General features: G+C 36.0%; 1 protein-coding gene across 3 annotated transcripts in view; it reads left to right on the forward strand.

Annotated features, from left to right (window-relative positions):
* STS (steroid sulfatase) overlaps positions 1-25,858 on the forward strand; it is a 203,469-nt gene that overhangs the window by 156,262 nt on the left and 21,349 nt on the right. For all 3 annotated transcript variants that reach the window (XM_036744807.1, XM_036744808.1, XM_036744806.1), the window contains exons 8-9: positions 2,293-2,452; positions 13,395-13,516. In XM_036744807.1, the coding sequence (XP_036600702.1) occupies positions 2,293-2,452; positions 13,395-13,516 (282 nt within the window). The remainder of the gene's footprint in view (positions 1-2,292; positions 2,453-13,394; positions 13,517-25,858) is intronic.

The following is a 25,858-nucleotide window of genomic DNA, read 5'->3' on the forward strand; positions in this document are numbered from 1 at the left end:
TATCCACTGCATCACCTAGCTGCCCTGGAATACCAGACTAGTTAAATTAAAAAAAGATTCATTAACATAGACAGTCACTTGAAGATGAATCTTTTTGGTCTCAGTAATTCATGAAAACACTTACTGAAATGTATAAGGATTGTAATCTCTGTCGGGAGAGAACATTCAGACTGGTGAAATCAAATAGCTTTTGAAATAAATAAGCAAAGGGAATTGTGGAGGTGAGAGAGGTACATGTTTTCAATGGATCAGTGTTCTGGCCTGTCTTTAAATTTTATATGGCTTACCTTTCCTTAACCATATGGGACCAAGAAAATATGTCAAAACACTGATGATGATATTCCTTATATCACTGAGAGATCACTCTGTAAATGTAACTGCTTTGATTTAAAATTGCTAAGGTAAAAACTGAAAACATCTGGCCTACTAGAAAGCTAACCAGACTAGAACTCATGTATTGAAAATCCTCCTATGGCTCTGCTCCTGACAACTTGTGTGAACTCTGGCAAGTGATCTAAATTTTCCATTTCTCAGATTTTATATCTGTGAAACAGGGGTAATACACTTGTCACCTAATAACCTAAAGGTGCTGTTGAGAATATTATGATCAAGGAGGAAAAACACTCTTAGCTTCTCAAAGAAGGAGTCTGTATAGACACAAAGTATTACAAACCTTTGAAGTTTTTTTTTCCTTATTTTCTTTCTTTTTCTTTGGCCTGGAAACCAGTGCATATAATAAACATCGGTGCATCTATTTTTAAGATCTTATGAATGAAAGGAACTCAATACAAAACAAAACTTTATTTTTAATCAAACCAAGCATTCAAGAAATTGAGAACTCTTTCAAGCCACCTTTAATTTTTGTCTTCAGAAATTAATTCTCATATGTTTAAGAATTTTAAAGTTGTCAATTTCCATACTACATACTATTGGGGATTTTCTCCTTTATACCACTTTTCTTAGTGCCAATTTATGTGTGTTTATAATGTATACTTTAAGGTAACAAACCTTTTTATACAATATGTTATTTTCTAGATTTTTCATGACATTAGACTCTCTTGTTCCCTAACAACATTTGCTTCTCCTGCCCTATTATTTTAATATTTGTGGTTGTTGTTCAGTCATTCAGCCATATTCAATTCTTCATGATTCCATGGACTATACTGTTCATCAGATTTTCTTGGCAGAGATACTAGAGTGGCTTGCCATTTCCTTCTCCATTGGATTAAGCCAGAGATTAACTAATTTGCCCAGCTAGTAAATTTCTGAGGCCACATTTGAACTCGGGTCTTAACTGACCTTAGATCTGTTCTCTATCCACTGAGCCACCTAACTGCCTCCTTTATTTTAATATAGGGACATCATATCTGTGGCTGTCCAGATCATTTAAATGATGACCAGAATTGTGTTCTATACTATACGTAGGGGACATATTAAAACACGTTGTAGGTGTAAGAGATTTGGTCTTTTTATTAGTGCATGTTTTTTTTTTTTTTTAAATTCTCTTCCTTCTTGCCCTCTTTACTCCAGGAGAACTTTCCTCGTTCCTCATCTAGCATCTAACTTGTCTGGTTCTACCTCTGTATAAAGTCTTCCCTGTCAATTTTGGTCCATATCAAGTCCTCTGGTCCCTGAGCTCTCTTACACTGTTTTATTGTATTACAAATACAGGCACATAATTATGTAGATTCTCATATTGTACTCTACTTTCTGAATTTGTCTCATATCTCTAGACTAAGAGACCGGGTGGTGTAGTGAATAAAGAGGCCATCCTGAAGTCATGAAATCCAGTATCATCTGCCTCTGACACATGTAAATATATGAGCCCGTGAGCAAGTGACTTAATCTTGTAGCATCTCTAAACAGTTCTCTAAGACTATTAAATTACAGATTGTTGATCTCCATTGATGGAAGGAGCTTCAATAGCTGACATCTCTTACATTTATGATGTTACAGATGCAGAAAAAGGAAAATTACCCAAACAGCTTTTTGTGGTAAATTACAATAACAAACAAAAAAAAACCAATTTAAGGCAAAAAAATGTTATCCCCAAACACTTTTTGGACAGGAACATGCTATATATGTTCCTTCATAAGTGCTAACCACATGGTACTCAACACATTCTTGTGAATCCAGTTGACATCACAAGAACTTTTTTTTTTCTAATTTTTCACCTTATACATTCTTCTTTTACACCTACTCATACACAAAATAAGATATGAACTTGGTCAGGATATTTTGGAAGAACATCTAATATAAATCTCTCCTGCTCTCTATCCTTTACTTGTTTAGGTGGAAAAGCTAATAACTGGGAAGGAGGTATCCGGGTTCCAGGACTTCTTCGCTGGCCAGGAGTGCTACAGCCTGGCACAGTGATCGATGAGCCCACTAGTAACATGGATCTGTTCCCAACCATTGTGAAACTCGCAGGAGCAACATTACCTGATGACAGGTACTATGTTTACGGAGTATTCCATTAGAATTTAACTGAAATCTCATGGTCATGATTGTTCAAATTCTACAGTGACTTAGGCAAGATTTGTCATCTGTGGTTGTTTAAATATTGAGTAGGCAACCCAATAATACATCTGGAAGACCCTCCCTTTATTATCATGCCCTATATGCTCCCAAGTGCAAAAGGGCTTTAAGGGCTTTTAGAAATGTGGTTCTAATTTGCTTTGCTTGACCATGTGTATTTGCTATGAGGAGGAAGAAATTTAAAAAAAAAATGCTTGTTAATAGAAATATAAAATAAAAAATTGGAGGAAAAAGGAAAGATTGTAGTTTGACTCTACCTAGAAGCCATTCTCATTGTTGGCATAGTGTGGCCAGATATTAGTCTAGTTTTTCAGTGGACAAAAAATCACTTTAACCATGAGCCTGTTACATAAAGCCCATTCCTCATACCTTGGACAAATGTAACTTTTTTTGTGATCCTATTCTAGGAAATATATAATGGGTAAAGCAAAATTAAAGGAGTGATGGTGGTGGAAGAGAGATAGGGGGCAGGCAGAGAGAGAGAGAGAGGAGAAACAGAGAAGAGAAGAGAGAGAGAGAAGGAGGGGAGCTCCTTCTAGCTGTCTCCTAGAGACAGACAGAGAATGAGAATCATAGCAATTAGCAGTCTTTGACATGACCCTTTGACTTCAGCTCTTGGATCCTCCCAGCCAATCTCCTTTACTGATCCATTAGTGGGTAGCAGCCACCGAGCTGCCTGTTCCCAGGCCTCTTTTTCACCTCCAACACCATTTTTTTTTTGTCCCATTCTCTAAGAACTCCCAGCAGTAGCAACAAGGGAGGCATCTGGCACAACAGTTAAAACCCCAATTTACCAGCATGTCTTCATTTAGCAAATCCTAAACTAAATGTATGCCTCTTAAATTTAAATACAACTTTATATGACACTGCCAATGGTTTCTTCTTAAGTGTTATTACTATTCTGGGGAGTTTTATTTGAAGTATACTGATTAATTGTTTTCATTAGTTTGGTTGCAGGCCAGGCTAATGTCATGTAGGCTACTACAAATCTTGTTTAAATTCATCCTCTAGCCTTGCAAAGAGAAAAGGGGAAAAAAGCCCATAAAACAGCCATGCAACGGGAGATGAGTTCAGAGATATGCTTTCTCACCTCTCAAAATTGATCTTTTTCCAGCTCTGGTCCTCAATTCTTTTTTTTTTTCTCAAAAATAGGGAATTCCTCCATAATAGTTATTTGCTTTGTCAGTTCCTTATTTTCAACTCCCATGTAATCACACCAGGAAGAAAAAAATGAGGTGTTTTAAGTACCTGTATCTTTTTTTATGAAAAGCTATTATTCACTTACTGCTTCAAAGAGGGATTGAACTGGAATTCTCTCAATCCTCTCCTGTTTCAGTAATTGCATTTTCTTTTGTATGACATAGTATCGTAATGATCTTTACTGTTTGAGCTTTTAATTTTGGGAATTATTCTTTTAAATTAGGTTGTTACCCACATTTAGAACAAAAAAATCAAGCCGTTCCAAGAATATCAGATCTCCAAAGTATTATATTGTATATTAACTGGCTGGTTTTTTTTGGAGCTGGTTTGTTTTTGACATTACCATTCATCTTCAGTGCTTGAGACCTTCTTTGACTTTCCCCTCTTACTTCTTATGTTCAAGCAGTCACAAAATCAATCCTGCTTCTGTAATGGCCTTCATATCTAGCCTTCCCTTTCTACTCTTACGGCTACTAGCCCAGCAGAGAGCCTCGTTACTGCTCACCTGGATAATTACAATAGTCTCCTGTCATCTCCTTGCTTCCACTTTTAACTCCTCTAATCCATCATTCATGCTGCTACTAGATTAATAATAAAAATAATGTGAGCTCCTTGAGGACAGGGACTGTGCTTGCCACTCTGTGTTCACAGTGCCTAGCACATAGAGTAAGCACTTAATAAAGCTTGTTTGCTTAACTAATAGCTAACATGTATTCAGTGCTTTAAGTTTATAAAGTGATTTATGTGTATTGCCTCGTTCAACTCTCACAAAATCCCTTTGAGGTCAGTACTGACTTTTGTCCCCATTTTTATACATGAGGAAACTGAGACTAACAGTTATTACATTACCTACTCAGAGTCATACAGTTACTAAGTATTTGAATCATTATTCATACCCAAGTTCTCTTGACCCCAAGTCTAGCACTTTATACAACATGCAGTCTACTATATTAATCTTCCATGTACCTAGCTCCAACCATCATTCCTGAGAGGCTCAAACATCTTCAGTGGCTTTCTATCACTATCAAGTAAAGTTTAAATCCTTTTGCTTGGCATTCAAGACCCTTTACAATCTGATGCCACCCAGCCTTATTTTATATTATTTCCTACTCGATACTGTAGTGATGTCTTTTCCACTTCTCCCTTGTGTCCTTGTTTATACCGTGGAATTTTCCACCTTTGGTTTTTGTTCACATCATTTCTTATGCCTGGAATTTATTTTTTCTTTTTTTGGGGGCTGATGAATTATTCCACACTCCTTACCAGCTAACCCAAGCAACATATCTTCTTACATGAAACTTTCCTTCACTGATCCCTCAATCAGGCACCACCTTCCTCCGTCTATTTCATTGACCTTGACGCTTTGACTTGTAACTGACACATTTATTGTATAATATTTTGTGTCAGTAGTTATCTATGTTTCTGTCATCTCTCTATTAGATTAAGGTAAAAACCATTTCTTATCTAAACTAAGATTTTCTGTAGAATCTTAGCACAATATTTTGCAAGAGCAGACAGTAAGTGTTTCTTGAATGTAATTGAAATAATACTATAAATAATAGCTTAAAAAAGAATAATATAATTTCCAGATATTGAACTTATATAAATAGCATTAACTTACGTAGAAAAGCACTGGAATATTCCATTACTAATTATGTTGTTCTTATAGACTTCTTCCCAGACTTATACAAATCTGGGAATTGCTTTTGATCAGGCTCCCTTCTTACAGAGAGATCTTTTTTCCCTTTCAAACTAAGGAAACAATTTTTTTTTCTCTAGGGAGTACTTTCTTGCCCAATCAAAGGTTTGCTGGAAAGGAGAACAGTCCATATAGTCATAGTTTCCTAGTAGGTAAAAAGGGCTGCTTGTATATACTTAGAGCACCAGTGACACATTCCAATATGGGATTTTTAACTTACTGTGAAAGAAACTCCCTAATTTGAACCTTGGTGTGCCTTCATCAAAATTCTCTTTGTGAATGGCAATTTCATTTGTATATGTCAGTGGTTCATTTTCATTTAATTACATGTGTTTTATCAAGAGAATTTTGATGCCCCATCACCTCAGGCAAAGGCACAAAAATTAGTCCTCCGTACTTGGAAACAAGTGGATTCTGGACACAAGTTAAGGGCAATCTTCAGTGATAACAGGCATGTTTGAGCAAAACAGAGATATTAAAAAAAGAATACAGTTACTTTGGAAATCATTTGGCAGAGAGTTGGGAGATGGGAAATCATCTAGGTATCCTGAAACATTATTACTACTCTAAGAATTTTCTATTAGCTGTTTCGAAATTGGTGAAAAAGCAGCCTTTGGGGGTGTGCCTACCCTTTATTTTGTTCTGCTGTTTCTATTGTTGAAACCTGACAGTAATAGGTTTCATCATGTACAAAGCCACGGAGATTGCAAAGTAGGTGCACAACCTCTTTGAGCTTGGATGAGATTTACAAATCTTGATCTTATAAGGCAGTTGGGAAGTGTACAAATTAAAGATATCCTCAGTAGCCAAGTTTTAAGTGCGTAATATTGTGAACCTTACTCCTATAGTTTATGAAAACATAAGAATGCCATTCTGCTTTTCATCCAATTTTCCCTTTAATAAGTTAGAATGAAGAAATTTATTTATTTGTGCTCATGATAAATATAGCTATATGAACTGGAGGTGAGTCACTTTAGCTCTAAAGGCTCTGTTTTCTAAAACTGTTAAAGGGGTTTGGACCTCTAAGGTCTTTGCCAATTCCAAAGTCCTGTAACTCTATGAAGGTGGAAAAGTGAATAGAGTGGTAGGCCTAGAGTCAGGAAGACTTTTCTTCCTGAATTTGAATCTGGCCTGACACTTCCTAGCTGTGTGACCCTAGGCAAGCCACTTCACCCTATTTGCCTCAGCTTCCTCATTTGTAAAATGAATTGAAGAAGGAAATGGCAAACCACTCCAGTATTTTTGCCAAGAAAACCCCAAATGAGGTCAGAAAGAGTCAGACATAACTGAAATGACTGAACAGCAACAACATGATTCTATGGGTATTATTTCTCTAAAATAGCTGTTGCTTATGTTTTGTTAAACATACATTGTATATAGGATGACTGGAAAGACCTCTTGGGGAAGTTTCTAAAATTGTGTCTAACTGTTAAAGGTCAGCTCCGTGGCGTACAGCTTGACCTTGAGTTACCCAACTATGGAACCATGTAAATTAATTATTAATGCTAAGAGCAAGCTACTAAAAGTGGACTGATTTCCAAAAATTTCACTTTCCTAATAAAAAAATAGTTCATTTTCTGATAACAAATGAGAGAAGCCACTACAGTAGCCTTTAAATCATTTATATTATGGCCAAAATATAAAACTCTTAATTGAAATGAGTCGTGTGGCAGATAACATAAGCTATAGCATTTCACTAGAACAGAGACTGCCCTAAAAGAGATTTTTATTTCTTTTTAATAATTCATTTATTTTTGGTTTTCAATATTCATTTCCATAAGATTTTGAGTTTTAAATTTTCTCCCTTAGCCTCTCCTCCCCCTCCCAAATATGGCAGGTAACCTGATATAGACTCTATTTATACATTCACATTAAACATATTTTCATGATGTAAAGAAGAATTAGAACTAATGGGATAAACCATGAGAAAGAAGAAACAAAACAAAACAACAAAAGAAAAGGAGAGCAAATAGTATGCTTTTATCTGTCATCAAACTCCAAAAGTTCTTTCTCTGGATGTGGATGTCATTTTCCATCATGAGTCTTTTGGAGTTGTCTTAGATCCTTGCATGGCTGAGAAGAGCTAAGTCTATCAAAGTCAATCATCACACAGTGTGGTTGTTACTGTGTACAATGTCCTCCTAGCTCTGCTCATTTCACTCAGCATCAGTTCATATAAGTCTTTTCCAGGTTTTTCTGAAGTCTGACTACTCATCGTTTCTTATAGCACAGTAGTATTCCATGACAGTCATATACCATAACTTGTTCAGCCATTCACCAATTGATAGACATCCCCACAATTTCCAATTCTTTGCCACCATAAAAAGAGCTGCTATAAATATTTTTGTACACATGGGTCTTTCCCCCTTTTTTAATGATCTCTGGGATACAGACCTAGACGTGGTGCTGCTGGGTCAAAGGGTATGCACAGTTTTATAGCCCGTTAGGCATAGTTCCAAATTGTTTTCCAGGAGAGTTGGATCAGTTCACAACTCCACCAACAATGCATCTAATGGAGGTTTTAAAAGACTGACAATTTAAGCCAATAAATTAACAATTGTTTATTAGTATGTGGTTATGGTGTTCCAAACATTGTGCTATGCACTGAGTTTAATATACATTGAAAGTTCATATATAGAACAACTGTTTTAATGAAATCATGCTTCCTATTTTGTGAAAATTCATACTTCACTCCCATGGTGTAAATGATGATTCTGGATTCAAACTTGTTTGAGAAGTTAAGTGTTATGTGAGTATAGGCACCATTGAAAAGTTCAGCCAAATCAGGTTGCTTTCCATTTTTCATGGGAGAAATGAGCTCTACTTTGAAAGACCAATATTTCTGCAGCACTGTTATAAAGTGGCTCACCATGGCAGTTGATTTATTGAGTGCTTCTAGGAAATGACATGTTAGGTACAGGATATAAAAAATGAGATTCATCTTTGCATTTGAAACTAAAAATGATTGCAAACTAGGATTTCCTGTTCTGAAGGATGAAAAAATCTAGTCCTTTTGCTTCTTAATAATCAAAAAGGCTCTAAGCATTGAAGTTTTGGGGGGGGGAATGAGGCAGAAAAAGCTTAGGTAAGATTAGTTGCATATTATCATCATCACTTAAAAATATATATATATATGTATGTACACATGTATATGCGTATATTTATACATATATGTATGGATGGATGCATGTATGTATGTTTGTATGTATGTATGCATGCATGCATGTATGTATGTATGTATCCAAATTCTAGTGTTACTTGTAGTGGGCACAAGACAAAAAGTAGCTTCTCAAAAGGTAAAATTAGTCATTGTCAGCTGGCGCAACAGGTACCATCTCACCATCTGGATCTCTAGACAGATTCCCTTTCCACTGGGAGGTGATAACAATATGGGTTTTCAAGCCCTGCACATCCCTGCTCCTCACTTCCCTTGCCAGCTTTGTTAACAGTGAGAGCCATGGTTCCACACTCCTTACATGACTCCTAGTGTTTATTCCCCACTTACCTCTCCTTACTTCCTTTCCTTTCTTTCTGCCCAATTCAAAATGCTACATTATTATGTCCTGAATCCTTCTTGGGAAGGATTTGAAAAGAGCTCAAGACAGTAACTACTTTTTAGAATAGAAATTGTATTTCAGAATAGATGCTGTTTTTGAATAGAACTGTCTCCACCATGTTTCTCAGTCTAGCTGTTAAATGGGATTGGGAATTGGTCCAAGTTTATCTTTTGTTCTTATTTTTAACTTAAGATAATAGAAAATTTTCAGTCCGTAGACTTTTTGAGAGCTCATGATTAATAATAAGGGCCAAGACCAGAGAAGAACTAAGCAACAAGACTATAATTACATTAAGGGGTATTAATGACACTGAATAAACCATAGGCAGCTCAGATGATGCAACACTACTCAAACATTCATATGTGATATATAATGTATGTATATGTATAATAGCCCTGTTATATTTTTTTAGTTTTTTCATGCCTGTGATAGAAGATGATAGAACAAGTTTAGTGCTCTTTATTTAGAATAAGAAGACATGGAAGCTAATTTTTTTTAACTCTTTCAAAGAGGTATTTTTCCCTGATTTCAATTGCATTGTTCTTATTGTAAATATTTTCATTTTTATCTTGGCAGCAACTTAGCACAATGCCCTAGATATATGGTGAGTGCTTAGTAATTGCTCGTTGAATTTTAATTCAACTATTTTTTTTAAAACTGTGAATTTGTAATTAGCTTTTTCTTTAAGAAAATTCTCTTAATTCTCTATTGATTGGGACTGATTTTCCAAATTATTTTATTTCATGGTATACTTTCTCCCTCCACTTGAGACAATTCCTTCCATGGCCCATTAGGATGTTTATGAGTAGTTTGAGAACATTGTAATCTGGGAGAATGTAAACATATATTACATAATTGTAGTCAGGGCCTTCAATTCTAATTGCATTTCATTCTGACTAGGAAGGGCTCTTTAATGTAGGCCTACTTACCATGTATTGGCTTTATTTTCCTTCCTAAGTCTGATTGTCCATGAACTTTCATGTGATTTTCTTCTCTAGCTGTAGTACCACTTCTGTGGAAACAAAAATTGATGAATTTAAAAAAAAAACTTTTTGAGAAAAAAATGTAAGATACTGTTTTCTTGAATTATGCAAAAAAAATCAAGAAAAATAAGCCATGAAGAGTATGATAGAATTTTACCAGTTTTCAGGATTCTGCTGATTAACCAACTAAATTAAATTTAACAAATATTTGTTGTGCATGTACTTTTTGCAAAGTATTAGAAAAATAATCCCTCTTCTTCTACAATTACCAGAATTCTTTTCTAGAATTTTTTTTGCTTTTTGGCAGGGCAATTGGGGTTAAGTGACTTGCCCAAGGTCACACAGCTAGTACATGTGTCAAGTGTCTGAGGCCGGATTTGAACTCAGGTCCTCCTGACTCCAGGGCCGGTGCTCTACCTAGCTGCCCCCTAGAATTCTTAATAAAAAAAATACTGCTTCCCAGTTTGTTTGTTTCTTTCCTAGCAGAACTAGTATTGTAACTTTGGAGAAATGAACATGTATTGAATACAGAGAACTAACATACACATTGATTGCTTTTGAAATACTTTAGCCGAAAATTAGCCAATCCATAAATATAGCTTCTTTTCATTGGGATTGTTAGCTCTAATCTAGAATTCCTGACTATCCCAATCATATACCAAGCATACAAAGGAAATATGAGCAGCTGATCTGAATGACCTTTTGAATACCTGGTCTTTAGACCTACAGATACCTCTGGGAACTCATGGAGAGACCCACTTGGGCTTAGAAGCCCCCAATTCTCAAAGACCTCTCTAAGCTCTCAAGGACATAGTGAGATCGTATTCTTTTCTGTGGTTTTATTTCTCCATTAAATTCTTCCTTTCATCCTAGTTTGGAAAAAGTCACACAATTTTTTTTCATCATCCAGTCATAACTTCCCTACCAGTTTCTAGCTCAACATTTCCACTTCATCAGAATCCCCCACACAAACCTTTGCTGCTAAGGTCAAGTCCTTCTGCCATCTTATTTATTCACCACAAGCATGATTTTCCCATTTTCTCTCTTAATTCAGTCAGCTCCCTTCTCAGAAAACTCTCGTGACTCTCCACTTCCTATAAGCTGTATAGGTAAGAGCCTTTTAGAGTATACTGTAAACCCTTGAAAGAAAAGGAACTGGGTGATTAGGAAAGCCCTTCCCCATTATAACAGGAAGCTTCTTTTCTAATTCAAGAAGACTGATGCTGTGCAACATATGTGCTGGTGATACAGAGATGAAATGAAAAACATTTTTTTTAATGAAAAACATTGTTAATGGGAAAATATAGTCGTTTGAAAGATTTAAAGTTTTAGCTCCTATATATTTTGGTTCTGAATAAAGAGCACTATGCCTTCATCTTCTGTTATAAGACAGTACAACTGTAATTTCATGTGAGGAAATACAGTCAAAGCTGTATCAAGGATCTAGAGAGCAGGTCATAGGGAAGAGAGGTGACTGAACTGAGAAAGACTAGTGGATATTGACTTTTCTCATGTAGGTACAACCTAAGATAGAAAAAGAACTTGTGGAAACCTCTGATGACCTGGATAGATTTAAACTTGGAAGGCATTTTATGGGCCTTATAGTCCAACTCTATCATTAATAACAAAACTGAACAAATGGAGGTTAACTGCCCAAATTCACATATTTGCTGGGATTTAGTCCAGGTCCTCTAACTAAATGATCTTTTCGCTGTACCATCCACCCTCATACTGTCACCCTGACTGTAGTTTAATCTTTTCCTTTGATTTCTTCACAAATAAATTACAGCTTAAATTTTTCCCGCTTGATTTTTTCCACAAAGCAATCAAGTTGCAGTAATTTATTAGGTAGTTCACCTACTGCCATACCAGACTGACTCTGGACAAAAGCACTGTGCTTGGTACCATAAGGGCTTCAACACTTATACCCTCAAGGAGTTTGGAACCTAGAACAAGAGTTCTTTTTTTTTTTTAATTAACATTTAATTTTTGTTTAATTTTTTTCAATTACATGTAAACAAAACTATTCAACATTTGTTTTGTAAAATTTTGAGTTCCAAATTCTCTTCCTCCCTCCTTGAGAAGGCAAGCAATTTGATATAGATTATACATGTGTAGTCATGCAGAATATTTCCATATTAGCCATGCTGCAAAAGAAAATACAGACCAAAAAAACCAAACAAAGTAAAAAAAAAGTATGCTTCAGCCTGCATTCAGACTCCACCAGTTCCTTTTCTGGAGGTGGATAGTATTTTCATCATAAGTCCTTCAGAATTATTTTTGATTATTGTATTGCTGAGAATAAAGTCATTAACAGGTGATAATTGTGCAATATTGCTGTTACTGTGTGCAATGTTCTCCTGGTTCTGCTCATTTTACTTTGCATCAGTTCCTATAAGTCTTTCCAGGTTATTCTGAAAGCATCTTGGTCATCATTTCTCAGAGCACTGTATTTCATCACAGTCATATACCACAACTTTTTTAGCCATTCCCCAACTCATGGGCATTCCCTTAATTTCCAATTTTTTGCCATCACAAAAAGAAGTGCTAGAAATATTTTTGTAGGTTTAGGTCCTTTTCTTTTTTTCTTTGCTATCCTTTCATACAAACATAGTGGTGGTATTGCTGGATCCAAGGGTATGCACAGTTTTATAGCCCTTTGGGCATAGTACCAAATTGCTTTCCAGAATGGTTGGATCAGTTCACAACTCTACCACCAGTGAATTAGTATCCCTATTTTTCCATATCCCCTCCAACATTTGTCATTTTTCTTTTCTGCATATTAGGCAATCTGATAGGTGTGAGGTGGTACCCCAGAGGTGTTTTAATTTGCATTTCCATAAACAGTAGTGATTTAGAGAATTTTCTCATATGAATATAGATAGCTTTGATTTCTTCTTCTGAAAATTGCATCTTCACATCCTTTGACTATTTACCAGTTGGTGTGATACAAGAGTTCTTAACCTGGGATCCACATTTCCTCCAACCTCTACTCTTGATCCATAGATAGATTTTAGGACACACATGAATTTGAATGGGGAAAATTACATCTTTATTTCAGTAGAATTGATTTCCTTTGCAACCGTATGTATTTTATTTTATGCTTTTAAAAATATTCTGAGAAGAGGTTCATAGGAAGGGGTCCATGTCACACAAAGGGATTAAAAGTCCTAATCTAGTAGGCTGGATAGTGCAAGTACAAAAACAACCATAATATAAGGCCAAATATGAAGCTCAACATGGTTATTTTTGGAGTCTTGGGGCTTTCATCATTTATTAGGTCCATGTAGTTGTATAGCTCTTTCGTCTACTAATGAAAGGTAAATCTTTAGTTGGGAGTTCTCTTCAACCCCTCTCCCTCCCACCTCGACATATGTGGCTTTTCTCTCACAGACTTTCTGTTGCTTTATTATTTAGAGTTATTGATGGACGTGATCTGATGCCCTTGCTTCAAGGAAAAATCCTCCAATCTGAGCATGAGTTTCTCTTCCATTACTGTAATGCATACTTAAATGCAGTGCGTTGGCATCCTAGAAACAGTAAGTAAACTGACCTTTTAATACTTCCAATATTTCACACAATTTATAGCACTGTGAAAGGATTTTTTTTAAAGAAAAGTACAGCTAAGGCCTGTCATATGCCAAGTAGAAGACTAAAATTGTGAATGTCTGCACCTTTCTCCCCCTTCTTTTTCCCTCTAATTGCATCCATGTCCAAATAGTCGATTTACTGAATGTCATTAGTCTAATGCTGTGCAATAACAATATGCATCAAAAAAACATCAGTGCCCAAATAAATTTGCCAGGTTTATTTGTTTGGAACAAAGTTCAAATGGCATAATGTTCTCATAAAGTTCAAATTAGGTGCTACCTGATTTGTGAGCTTTCTAGGTAATGGAATCTTCATGGAATGTCTAATTTGGTTTTATTCTACCAGATTTACAATTCACTTCTGAAAATAGCTCCATATAAAGGAGCAAATGGACCTATGTCAAGAATTCTAATTGAATTTCAAAACTTCATAGATGTTGCCGTACATTTATTTGTATTTTCATTATGAGAAATATAATGGAATAAGTTGGGAACTACTGAGAAAACTTAAGTGAGTCTGGGAACTTACTCACTTTCTAATGATAGAAGGTCTCATTCCCCAGTTTTTGATCAGATCTTAACTAAAAAACTCACTTTTATTTTTAGATATTATTTAAAGATATTGATCATACATTTAGGTCTGGAGGAAACCTCAGAAGCTATTTAGTTCAGTACTCTCATTTTGCAGATAAAGAAACTGAGGCCTAGTGGGTGGTAAGAGTCAGTTTGGGATTTGAAGTCAGGTCCTTTGACTCTGGAGACAATGTTCTTTCCACTACACCACATTACTTCCAAAAGAAAGGGGAACAAAGACTTGTTGTCTTACTTCTAAAGCATTATAGTGTTTATGTAAGACATCCCAAGTGCAACTTTCAGCTTCCCAAGGAAATGTGATTCATGTTCATGATGAATTTTCAAATTCTTTTTTTTTTTTATACAGCCTTGCTACACAATTACTTTAGCTCTCCTAACTTGAAGAATTTCTTCCTCCCTTAATTCCTTCTTCATATGTGGGCAGGAAGGTGATAACAACCTTTATCCTAGCCATAATAATTAGACCAGATTTACACCCTAACATTTTCTATTTAAATCTGTGCATTTTACTTGCAATTAGCTCTTAAAAACTCCAACAGTTTCACTAAGTACACATGTCGTTTCAAGATTCAGAATGTAAACTCTTTAAGATCAGGGATTATTCTATCTTTTTTTTCCTTTTGTAGCTCTAGTACCTAAGCACAGTAGGGATTAATAAATGCTATTTTTTTGACTACTTGAGCATACATAATCTGCCTAAACAGTCTTATGTCTGTAGAATACCTATTTCTAACTATGTCCCACTTCTGTTTTATATCTTTCATCAGTATAATAAATGGGAATTCTCCAGATGTAACAACATTCCCTGTGTAGGGAGACTATAGGGCAGTCAGAAAGCACAGTTTCTGCTCCTTATCTATGTATAAAAAAAGTTGCTTATCATGCATTAAGCTTTGCAACATTGCATTTAAATAACGTGGCTAGGTAAAACGCCAGATAGTGTTAGACTTTGAAGTCATGAAAACTTTAGTTCATATCCTGCCTCAGACGCTTATAATAGTGTGACCCTGGGCAAATCACTTATAACCTCTCTCTTAACCTCAGTTTCTTCATCTGTAAAATGGGGGTAATGATAGCACCTGCCCACCTACCTACAACGGTTGTGAGGATTAAATGAGATGACATACATAAAACACTATATAAATACTAGCTATTATAATGTCAAAATCCCTCTTAGAAAATGAAGTAGGAACATATTGAATTGGGGGTGTGAAGAGAAACACATTATGTGAAGAAAAGTAAAAGGATAGGATAGGAAAGTAAAAAGTAAAAAGGATAGGAAGAGACAGGTAGTAAGCAAAATTGAGAGAAAGGAGAGAATTGCTGAATAAGAAGTTGGCCCTAGGAAGCCAAACTCTCTGTACAAAGACGTTTGAGGGATGTGAGTAGCGTTCTATCACAATTCATTCCTTATTGTCTTCTGCCTTTAGCCAACAATCAGAAAATACTAATTTTGGACATCTCATTGTTAACATGGTTTACCTCTCTAATAGTTCCTAGTCATATATTGAAATAACCGTTGGCCGTCCTGAGCACCCAAAGACTAAGCCCTCTTACGTACTTTCCAAATTAAAACTGAAAATCAGTAATGAACTTCCACAGATTTACTAAAAAGGGAGTTTTTTTGTTCGTTTTGTTCTTTGGTGTTCTTTGTGTTGTTTTTTACTTTTAGATCATATAATTTACAGCTCCATATTTTTTGAATATTCCTAGAAAGAAAATATATCCTTTAATCTAGTGGAGTCATCGCAAGACTAGATTGGGGTAGAAAAAAAGTCTGTGTTGACCACTCAACTCTTTCCCAAAGTCTTACACATCATATCTTAAAAAGGAAAGATTGTTTTAGTTTGAGGATATTGAGAATGGGGAAAAAAGGATTAACTGGTTTCTTCCTTTAGAATAAGACCTTATAAAATCCTGAAGCTGGAAGTGTTCTAAGACTCAACCATTTGTCCTTATTAGTTCATGGCTTACATGTTCAAATATTAGCCCCACTAAACATTTCTCTTTTAAAAGAAAACAAAATGTAAAGTTAACTTTGCCATCATGGGCTTTGAGTGTAAAAGACCTATCCATAATTTGTGTGATGCTCTACATGTCTCAGAAAGTAGAGTAGCTTTAATATAACTCTGAGCTGATGTCATGCACCATCCCCACCCCCCAAGTTAAATAGGAAAAGGCTTTAGAAAGTTTGACATGGTTTTAGCAGGAAGAACTCTTCTTTGGAGAATGTGGAAAATATAAGTTCGTTAATGTGCATATTGTGGATTTTAAATTTTATTGTCATCCAAATCTATATTATTAAAAACACATGACAGTGATGGTGTTTACAGAGAGAGTAGATTCTTGATTTTCTAACTTTGTTTTAGAACATCCATTAGTGAGAGATACATGCTACAACCATATGTGGTATTTATTTTTAGTGAATTCCAACGCGTACTTAGATTTGGTTGACTTTGTCACGTCCAAGACATTGTATTAGATTCCAGGGTTAGGTAGACAAAAGTGAAAAGGTCTTCAAAGATCTTACATGCTATGGGCAGAGACGGCACAAAAACAGATATGAGTGGGACACAACATAAAAACAGATATAAGTAAATACAATATAATTGAAAGAACACTAACTACTAAGAGAATCAAGAAAGACCTCCTGGAATGGGTAGCACCTGAACTGAAGCTAAAAGGAAAGAAAAAACTTCTAAAAGGTCAGAATGAGGAGGGAGTGGATTTCAAGTATAGGGAATCCCCTCCATAGAAGAATAAATATGGGGAGTAGAGAACTGACTTCAGAGAACATCAAGTAGACTATTTCAGCTAGAATATCAAGTCAGTGAAAGGGAATAACATTTTAAAAAATTCTGAAATGGTAGGATAGAAACAGATTATGGAAGATTTTTAATGTCAAGTTAAGGAGTTTGTATTTTATCCTAGATGCAGTCAGTAACCACTGAAGATTCTTGAATAGAGTAGTGACATAGAATCAGAGATTCATAGATTTTGAGCTGGAAGGGATCTCAGAGAGAGAGACCATCTTGTCCAACTTCCTTTGCTTTAAGAATTATTATTGTCAAATTGTGGAAAATTGATTTGGGAGGGGAGATGCTGGAAACAAGAAGACCAATTAGAAAACTATCATGATAATCCGTATGAGAGGTGATGAGGGCTTCAATCAGAATTGTGTCCACATGGGGAGAGGGAAGAAAACATATGGAAAAGATGTTGTAGAGGCAACATTTGGCAATTTGGTAAAGTAAGGGAATAGGAAGAATCTAGAAATATATACTGAGTCTCATAAATATTAGTATTTTAACAATATAAGTAAAAGTACTACCACTGTGTTAATAATATATGCGATTGTCCTTGGCTATGAAAAAAAAATGTTTTACTCAGATGTATGTAAGGTGATTTTTAAGGAAGAAATAGCCCCATTAGTCTAGCTCATGGTTAGACACAACAACATATTCAGAGATGAGAAGGGGGGAACCTTCCTCTGATCTCTCTCATATTCTGTTCTTAAGCAAAGTAAAACTGCAAAGATTACTGAAATTGAATCAGTAGCCTTATACTACTTATACCAGATTAGCATTTTTTTCTTGTGTCTTGATGGGAAAAGTGACTAAACAAAGAAAAGACCTATCACTAGTGTCCCCAGAGAATTTGCTTTTAGTAAGGGAAAGAAACAGAAATGGAGAGAAAGGAAGGCCATATTGTCCTTGTATTCCATAAGTGGCATTATAATGAACTTCACAACTTTGGAGAAGTATTACTATGGAGCTGATCTCTGACATAAACTTTCATTTTCTTGGAAGGAGTGGAGTTTAAACCAGTGGTTTCATCAGTGTATCAGCATGGAAAACTCTTTTAGTCTAGGTCATGTGTAGACTTAGGAAATTGACTGCGAAACTGAGTAGTTAGGTGACATGGCCTTAGCAGACCACAGCTAGTTTGTTTCCTAAGTATTACTTGAACCCAGGAGTCTCTGGTTCTAAGGCCAGCTTTCTATCCCCTATGCCACACTGACATCTATTGGTTGTTTTCCAAAATATTTTAAGTGAGTCATCAAGGGAAAAGCACGTGAGCTTCTAATTTCATACATGATAAATTAAAATCTCACTCCAATGCCACATCCAGACGTGTAAATAAGGAATTTTTAGAGGTTGAAACAAAGACATTTTAAGCCTGGAGAAATGTGTTTAGATGATCACACTCACTGATGAAGCGTGATATCACAATCCGGCTTTATTAGTCATCATAAATACTTAAAGAAAAGACAGAAAGTTTTAGAAACTGTTTGAGTAGAGGCAAGGGATTTCTCTCAAATGGTAGAAACTCCTAGAGGAGTAGGAGATTGATGGTAATGGAGAGACCCTAGAGTTACAAAGCTGCCCTAAAGTATGGCAAAAGAAGAATCAAATACTAGTGCTAGTATTTTGATTGTGTAGTAATATTAGTCGATACCAATATATATATAATCAGTCATCTCTTAGAAGATACTAAAACCTAGGTTATTTCAGAGACCAACTTTCTAGAACCTTCTAACTTAGGGAATACATTTATATTTTATACTCGAAAGTAACAAAGAAGGTTTAAACAGATACAAAAACATCCACACGAGCAACACATCTCTTTGATAATAAGGAAGCAGCCCCCGAGTGCCCAGAGAGAAGCCACATAGTTGAGAAATTCTCTGTGCAGAAGAAGGGAATCTCTCTGATTGACTAGTGATGTCTGTAAAAGGCCATCATTTTAGAATGAAAACAGAGGAACATGGAAATATATAAAGAAGATAAATGATAAGAGAGCAAAGGTGAGAGAAGAAGAAGGAGGACAATGGAGATTAATAAGCAGTATCAGAAAGAGTGAAGTCCGAGCGGCAGATAGAGAAGCACTAGTGATAGTGAAACAGAAGCTAGATTATCACTGCAGTTATGGATGTGGGGGGAGAGGGAGGCAGCTCCCTGTAACTCACCACCATGCTTCTGAAGACATACTACAATGGCAAACAAAGATATAACCCAATAGAGTAATTGTAGCTTGGACGGCAGTATTATAAAAGCAAGCCCTACAGTGGAGGCAAAGAACAGAAAGGTGACAAGGTTATGCTCAACTTAAAAACAGAAACAGAAACAACCAAAAAACTCTACCGAGAGACTTGACTTGAAAAGGACAAGCATAAAAAGTGTTGATGGATCAGAATATATCACTGGCTGTTCTTCCCAGTAAGAGTCTATAAGAGACTCAGAAAGGGCTGCTGTTAAATCCTTTATGGGTTCTATGTCATCCAAAGCCAAAAAGCAGGAGAATACTATCTCCGCTTACAAATTTTCACATGCTTTTTTTTTTTTTTTTTTTTTTACGGAAGACCAGTTAACGCATGGGCCCATAAAAAATACTCTTCTTTAGTGTCCCTGTTGCTTTTTTTAAACCACTCAGAATAATAATCATACCTGAGGATAGCAAAACTATTTTGTTGCTAAACATCTGTAGAACTAACCCTCAAGAAACAGGCAGTATCTGAAAATATTATGTAGAGAGGTCAAAGAGAAAGACCAAGATGTAATGGGTTACTGAGAGGAGTGAAAGCTTAAAGGTCATGATGTCTCTCAGAATTCTATAGTCATTACAGGAGCCACTATTTGCATAGAGCATAGAATTTTAGAGTTCTTTAACCAGCATGGGAATTGCTGTTCTGCATAGATCAGAGAGGGACTACTGTCATGTGGTTCCCCTTTCTTACCATCGTGTCTCTCATTCCTTTTACTATTTGAAGGAATGGATTCCTGGGGGAAATTACCTCAGCCAAGGGGCTATGATACCTTTTTAAATGGTTTTCTGACCACAAATTATGTTATAGTTCAGCTGAGAAGAGTCAGGAAGAATTAAGCAGAGCTAAGAAGTTCAGAGAAAGAGAAACAGTTAACAGAAGAATTTGAAAAAAATTCAGACTTGATCTCAGCATAGTCTTTTGTACTTATGGTACGACTTGACTGAAGAGAATAGACCTTCATAGCCCTTGACTGAAATAAGCGTGACTGACAGTGCTACAAAAAACTCCATAGATCTTAAGTCCAACTAAAGAGACTACTAAGCTACTTCACAGCTATCTTTATTAACAAAAGTAATAAAAGCATAGTGCTATTGGCAAAGTGTGAGCTTTGAAGGCTCACAAAACACTTTAGCCAGCCAATAAGTATTTATTAAAGTGTCCACCATGGGGCAGCTAGGTGGCACAGTGGGTAGAGCACCAGCCCTGGAGTCAGGAGGACCTGAGTTCAAATCTGGCCTCAGACACTTGACACACTTACTAGCTGTGTGACCTTGGGCAAGTCACTTAACCCCAATCACCCCACCTTCCTCCCTCCAAAAAAATAAATAAATAAAGTATCCACCATGTGCTAGGCAAGCACGGAGAATCCAGAGAAAGGTGAAAGACAGTCTCTGCTGTCAAGGGGATTACAGCATAATGGGATAAGAAAACATGCAAACAAATATGCACAAGCAATATGTAAGATTGGACAAACTGGAAAGAATCAAGAGAGGCAATGCACTTGCATTGAGGGGGATGAAGAAAGGCTTCCTGTAGACATTTTAGTTATTTCTTAAAGCCAGGGCAGTTAGGAGGCAGAATAAGAAGAGATAGGATTCTAATCACTAGAAACAGTCAGTGAAAATGTGTTTCTTATGTGTAAACATACCACACATAATTCCTTTGAAGATCTGCTCTTCCATTGAGAATATACATATGCGTGGGAAGTATTTTAGAAAACTGGTTATGGGAAAATATTTAGATTCCCCAAAAGGAGGGAAAGTAGATTCTTAAAACTAAAAGCTAGTGATTTTTAACACCATTCTCTGAAAAAAATTCTAAAATTGTTATTAAACTGAGACTTTATGAGCCCTTGGTTTGCAAATCCTTGGTCACTAAGAGCCAGCATTGGTTCAGTAAAAACAAAACATGCCACATTAATCTCATTTCCTTTTTTGATATATTTTTCAATAGATAAGTTTAAAAATTGATAGCACCAGGAAATGATGTAGACACAGTATATGAAGATTTTTAACAAATCTAGACATAGCATCTCATGATATCAGTAAGATGAGAAAATAACTAAATTATAATATAAATATAAAATTTAAATAACACTGTACGAAAAAAAGTGTTGACTAATGCATTTATTTCGAAGGAGATAGCTAATATCTCAAGGTTATGTCCTGGGCTTTGATCGAGCTCAATTAAAAATAATAATTTGGATGAAGGCATAGAAGGCATGTATAATATCACAAAAAGTGGACACTTCAAAGATAGAGGGAATACCTAATGCATTGGATGACAGAAACAGGATATGAAAATATTTTGATAGACAGGACTAACAAAATGAAATTTAATAGGGGTAAATTGTGAAGGATATTCTTTGTTCATACCCCATAAACAAATAATGTAATGAGATATAATATAAGATCAGGTCCAATTGAGTTACCAATGTAGATAAAATTTTAAATGGAACAAACACTATTAGCAACAGTGAAGGAAATGATTTTCTGGTGGGTAAGCAAACCCCTTGGGAGGAGGCTCCTTTTACCCTTTTATTTCTTAATTAATTTTCTAGAAAGGTAGTCATGTTACACTACCTAGGGGGTAATTCAGCTTTGCATACTTTGCTCCATCTTTTTACAAAGGAGGCAAATTAACAACAGTTTTCCTTCCTTACTCACAAGTTAGTGGGGAGGTAAAAGGGAAGGAAAGAAGGAAGGAAGGAACTTGGAATAGATCATCTCTAAAGTTCTTTCCATCTCTAGTGTGTGAATTTTGAACTTCAAAAAGCTTTTTATCTTCTTTGGAATTTCAATGCACGACAAAGTCTGTTCTCACTTACCTACATCTGCTTCTATTTCTAATTTTCCTGAATTTCCTTCAGTGATTAAGTTGGTCTTTATGCATTTTAGTTTCAGCTAATGCTCTTTACCTGAAGGCACCTTTCCCTTTTTCATTTCTTTGTGTTTTTTTTCTGCAGAGAAGCAAATGTGATAATCCAACATTATTTGTATTTATGTTTCTTTGTCAGCCTTATCATTTCCCATTGTTCCTTTTTTATACTTTTTATTATTCCTTAATTTAAAAAAAAATCTACTGCTGATTTTAATTCTTTTCCCTTCTTCCAGATGGTGATTTCCAATCTTAGTCAACATTTTTCTCCCTCCCTGATGCTCTGAATTCCCAGTATCTGCTGCTTTAGAAACTCAGATAGATATTGTTACACAGAACATTCTAGATAGTAGACATTTAATAACTGTTTAATTGAATTGTTAAATCATTTTAGTGGGTTCAGGTCCCAGTTCTGCTACTTATTATTGTTATGAACTCGGACATATTGCTTCAGATTTCTGAGCCTCAGCCTCTATATCTGTAAATTAAAAGAGCTGGACTAGGTGACTTCTCAGTTCTGTTCTAGATACCCATCGTTCTATAATTTCCTCTTTTCTTTGTGCTTTAGCTCTGTGTCTGTGAAGAATTTTTGTGTAAAGTGAAATGATTCTACTGGGACTAAAGCAAGAGAGAAAGAATTAGGGTTCTTATCCTCCCTCTGGCCTTTTGAATGCAGAAATCCCTGGTTACTCTCCTTCTCTTGCAATCAGACATAACTTTCTCTCTACACTTTATCCTTGGCTTTATCTAATGTAGGAAGCTCCTTGGGGAGGACAAACGGCCCACTCTAACAGTTCACTCAACCCTCCACCAGACAGAAACTATTGCTGAGCTCATCCTTTGTCTATGAGAAAACCAAATTCATCCTTTTAATCTGTTTTGGAAAGTTATAAAATATAAATCATTATGATTCCTTTTCATTTATCTCCTGAGCCTCTATCAAGATCAATCCCAGTAACTTTTGACAGTCTATTTTCTCTATCTCATTCTATCCCTTTCTATAACATGCCAGTTACTGTCTATCTCTGGTAATCCTTTCTCCACTAATGAAACAAAAATCAGAAATTGCTGTGGTTGACCTTCAACCTTCAATTTTAATTGAACAGAACTGGAAATAAACTTTAAATAACAGGTAAGATTTGTATTTACCATGCATTTCCCCAGGCAGGGAGAGTAGGGGAAGGAGGAGTGGGGGAAAATCACAGTCCAGTATCAGTTCTCTTGAATGGAAAGTTCAGCAATGACTGAACCTCATCCTAATTTTCATCTTGGTCTCATGCTACTCTCCTAGTAGCTTTGGGCAGGAGCAGTCCTGTTATTGATTATCTAAGTTCCAGTGTCTGCTCAAAAACTAGCAGCCGCTCCCACCTCCAACACCTTTTCCAACTTTTCTTAAAAACCTCAGTACAGAATGTCAGAGCTCATCCTCATACCTGCACACACTTCACCTCTCCCAAGACTTCTCCATGACAAAGGGAATATAAAATAGTCTCTTTGAGGTAGTGGATTTCTGTGTCTCCCCTAAAAAAACCCAAAACAAAAGCCTGGTGATTTCTGTCCCATCCAACAAGCGTCATCCTAGCTATTCTAATTATTTCATAGAGCAGATGCTGCAGCACTATTAGACTCTCCCTACAATCACATTCTATGTGACATTTTGCCCCTTCATATCATCTTTATTTCAGATTTCAAAGTGACTGCAATAACTGTGGTTTTATCACTGGGCTACACTTTCCTGCTCCTATTTGTGTTGGTGTAGTTACATTAATGTACTGGTAGAATGTTTAATTTTAAATGATGCCATAGCAACAGTACAATGTTTTCCACTAGTAATATTTCCATTTTGGCATGCAGTAGAGCTTTGTGCAGTAAACTGTTTTCTTCCCAATGCCTAACTTCTGCTTGTTATACCTATAAAGATCCATTTTCACAAGTAATTATGTATAGTTCCATTTGAAAAATTTTCACCGCAATGTGATCTTTATATCTTTTTGCAAATAAACATTTTTATCAGGACTTCCCAACCACCTTGACAGAGGAACATTTGCTGAGACATATAAATAAGGTTTCTTCTTTGAAATGCTTCATCCATTCACCTGCTTTTCTGAACAGAGTCCAAATTACTTTTACTTTTTCCTCTGTTTTCTGATATATGGTTCCAGTTGCAATTTACTATTGGAGACAGAAGAAATCAACCTCTGATCACTGCACTGTTAAATCTCTTGTCCCTTCTATCTTCTCCTTTCAGATTTTGTTATTTTCTCTTTAGTGAAGGTTCTTCCCAGATGACTCAAATAAAAAGTTCTTCCTTTTACTGGTTCCTTATTGATTCTACTATCTAAAGTCAAAAGTGCCTCACAAAAATCTATTTTCAAGCTCTGTTTATTTTCTCAGTCACTTCCCTATCTTTAACATCCTGTCACCTTTCAAATTTTCAAATCAATTTACAGAAAAGATACTGGGTCAGGAGTCAGGGAAATTGGGTTATCACTCCCACTTTCAAAATAATTAGTGGTCTAACCTTGGGAAAGTCACTCAATCACCCTTGGCATCAGTTTCCTAATTTGTAAAATCTGGAGGGGAAGTATGATATCTAAACTCTAAGACCCATTGAAATTCTAAAATAGTATTAGATATTTATCTTTTTATGATGTTTTATGTCACTGAAATTCAACCTAATATTATAGAGCATATTATATTTTAATAATATGAGAAGTAACTAGGTAATACAGTGGTTAGAGGTCTGGATCTGGACTTAGGAAGACCTAAGTTCAAATCTAGCCTCAGATACTTACTAGCTGTATGACCTTGGGCAAACCCTTAACCTCTGTCTTCCTCAGTTTCCTTACCTGTAAAATGTGGATAATAATGGTACCTACCTCGCGGGATTGTTGGGAGTGGAATAATATTTATAAAGTGCTCAATAGTGCCTGGCACGTAGTAGGAATTTCGTAAATGGTTTCATACACACACATACACACACACACACACACACACACACACACAATTTTTGTGACACACTTTTAATTTTACATTGTAGAATCAGTAAGGAATCAGTAAAGGGAAGAACTTTTTAACTTAATCATCTAAAAAGAACCTACATAGAAAAGAATATAACAAAATCTGAAAGGAAAATATAGAAGGGACAAGAGATTTAACAGTGCGATGATCAGGGGTTGATTTCTTTTGTCTCCAATAGTAAATATTCATATGCATATATATGTATTGTTAACCAAAAAAAAATCACACGTTCGTGAGACATGTGGTACAACTGGATTCATTGCAAAAGAAATGAATATGCATGTGGAACTCCTATACAGGCAAAGGAGTTCAGCAGTTCAGGGAAAGCCTTGGGTATTTAAGTTACAGGGAAAAGAAGAAGTCATAGGGGAGAGGAAAAGGACTGATCCCCTCCTGAAGGGGAGGAGAAAGGTGATGGCAAAAGCAGCTTTCTTTTCCCTTGAGAACTTCTAGACCATGAAGATAGGATGGTCTGCTTATCTACAAGGGTCCCAGATGCACAAGCAGTTTCTCAGTCAGGTGCAGACTGACTGGCACCTGTCTTGACTCCCAAGGACACACAAGGCATCCAGCTTAGAGGTGCAAATAACACATTGTGTCGGTTCAGGGCAGGCTTTGTCCTTGACATGTTCATGGCTTCCTACCAATTCTGGGTCCAATGTATCTGCAAGATATGACAAATCAAGACAAATTCAGGACCTCCTTAACAATAAGTATGCACACGCACATATTAATTACAGCCATAACTAGAC

Source organism: Trichosurus vulpecula, chromosome 2 (assembly GCF_011100635.1).
Source record: "Trichosurus vulpecula isolate mTriVul1 chromosome 2, mTriVul1.pri, whole genome shotgun sequence".
Taxonomy (NCBI): Eukaryota; Metazoa; Chordata; class Mammalia; order Diprotodontia; family Phalangeridae; genus Trichosurus; species Trichosurus vulpecula.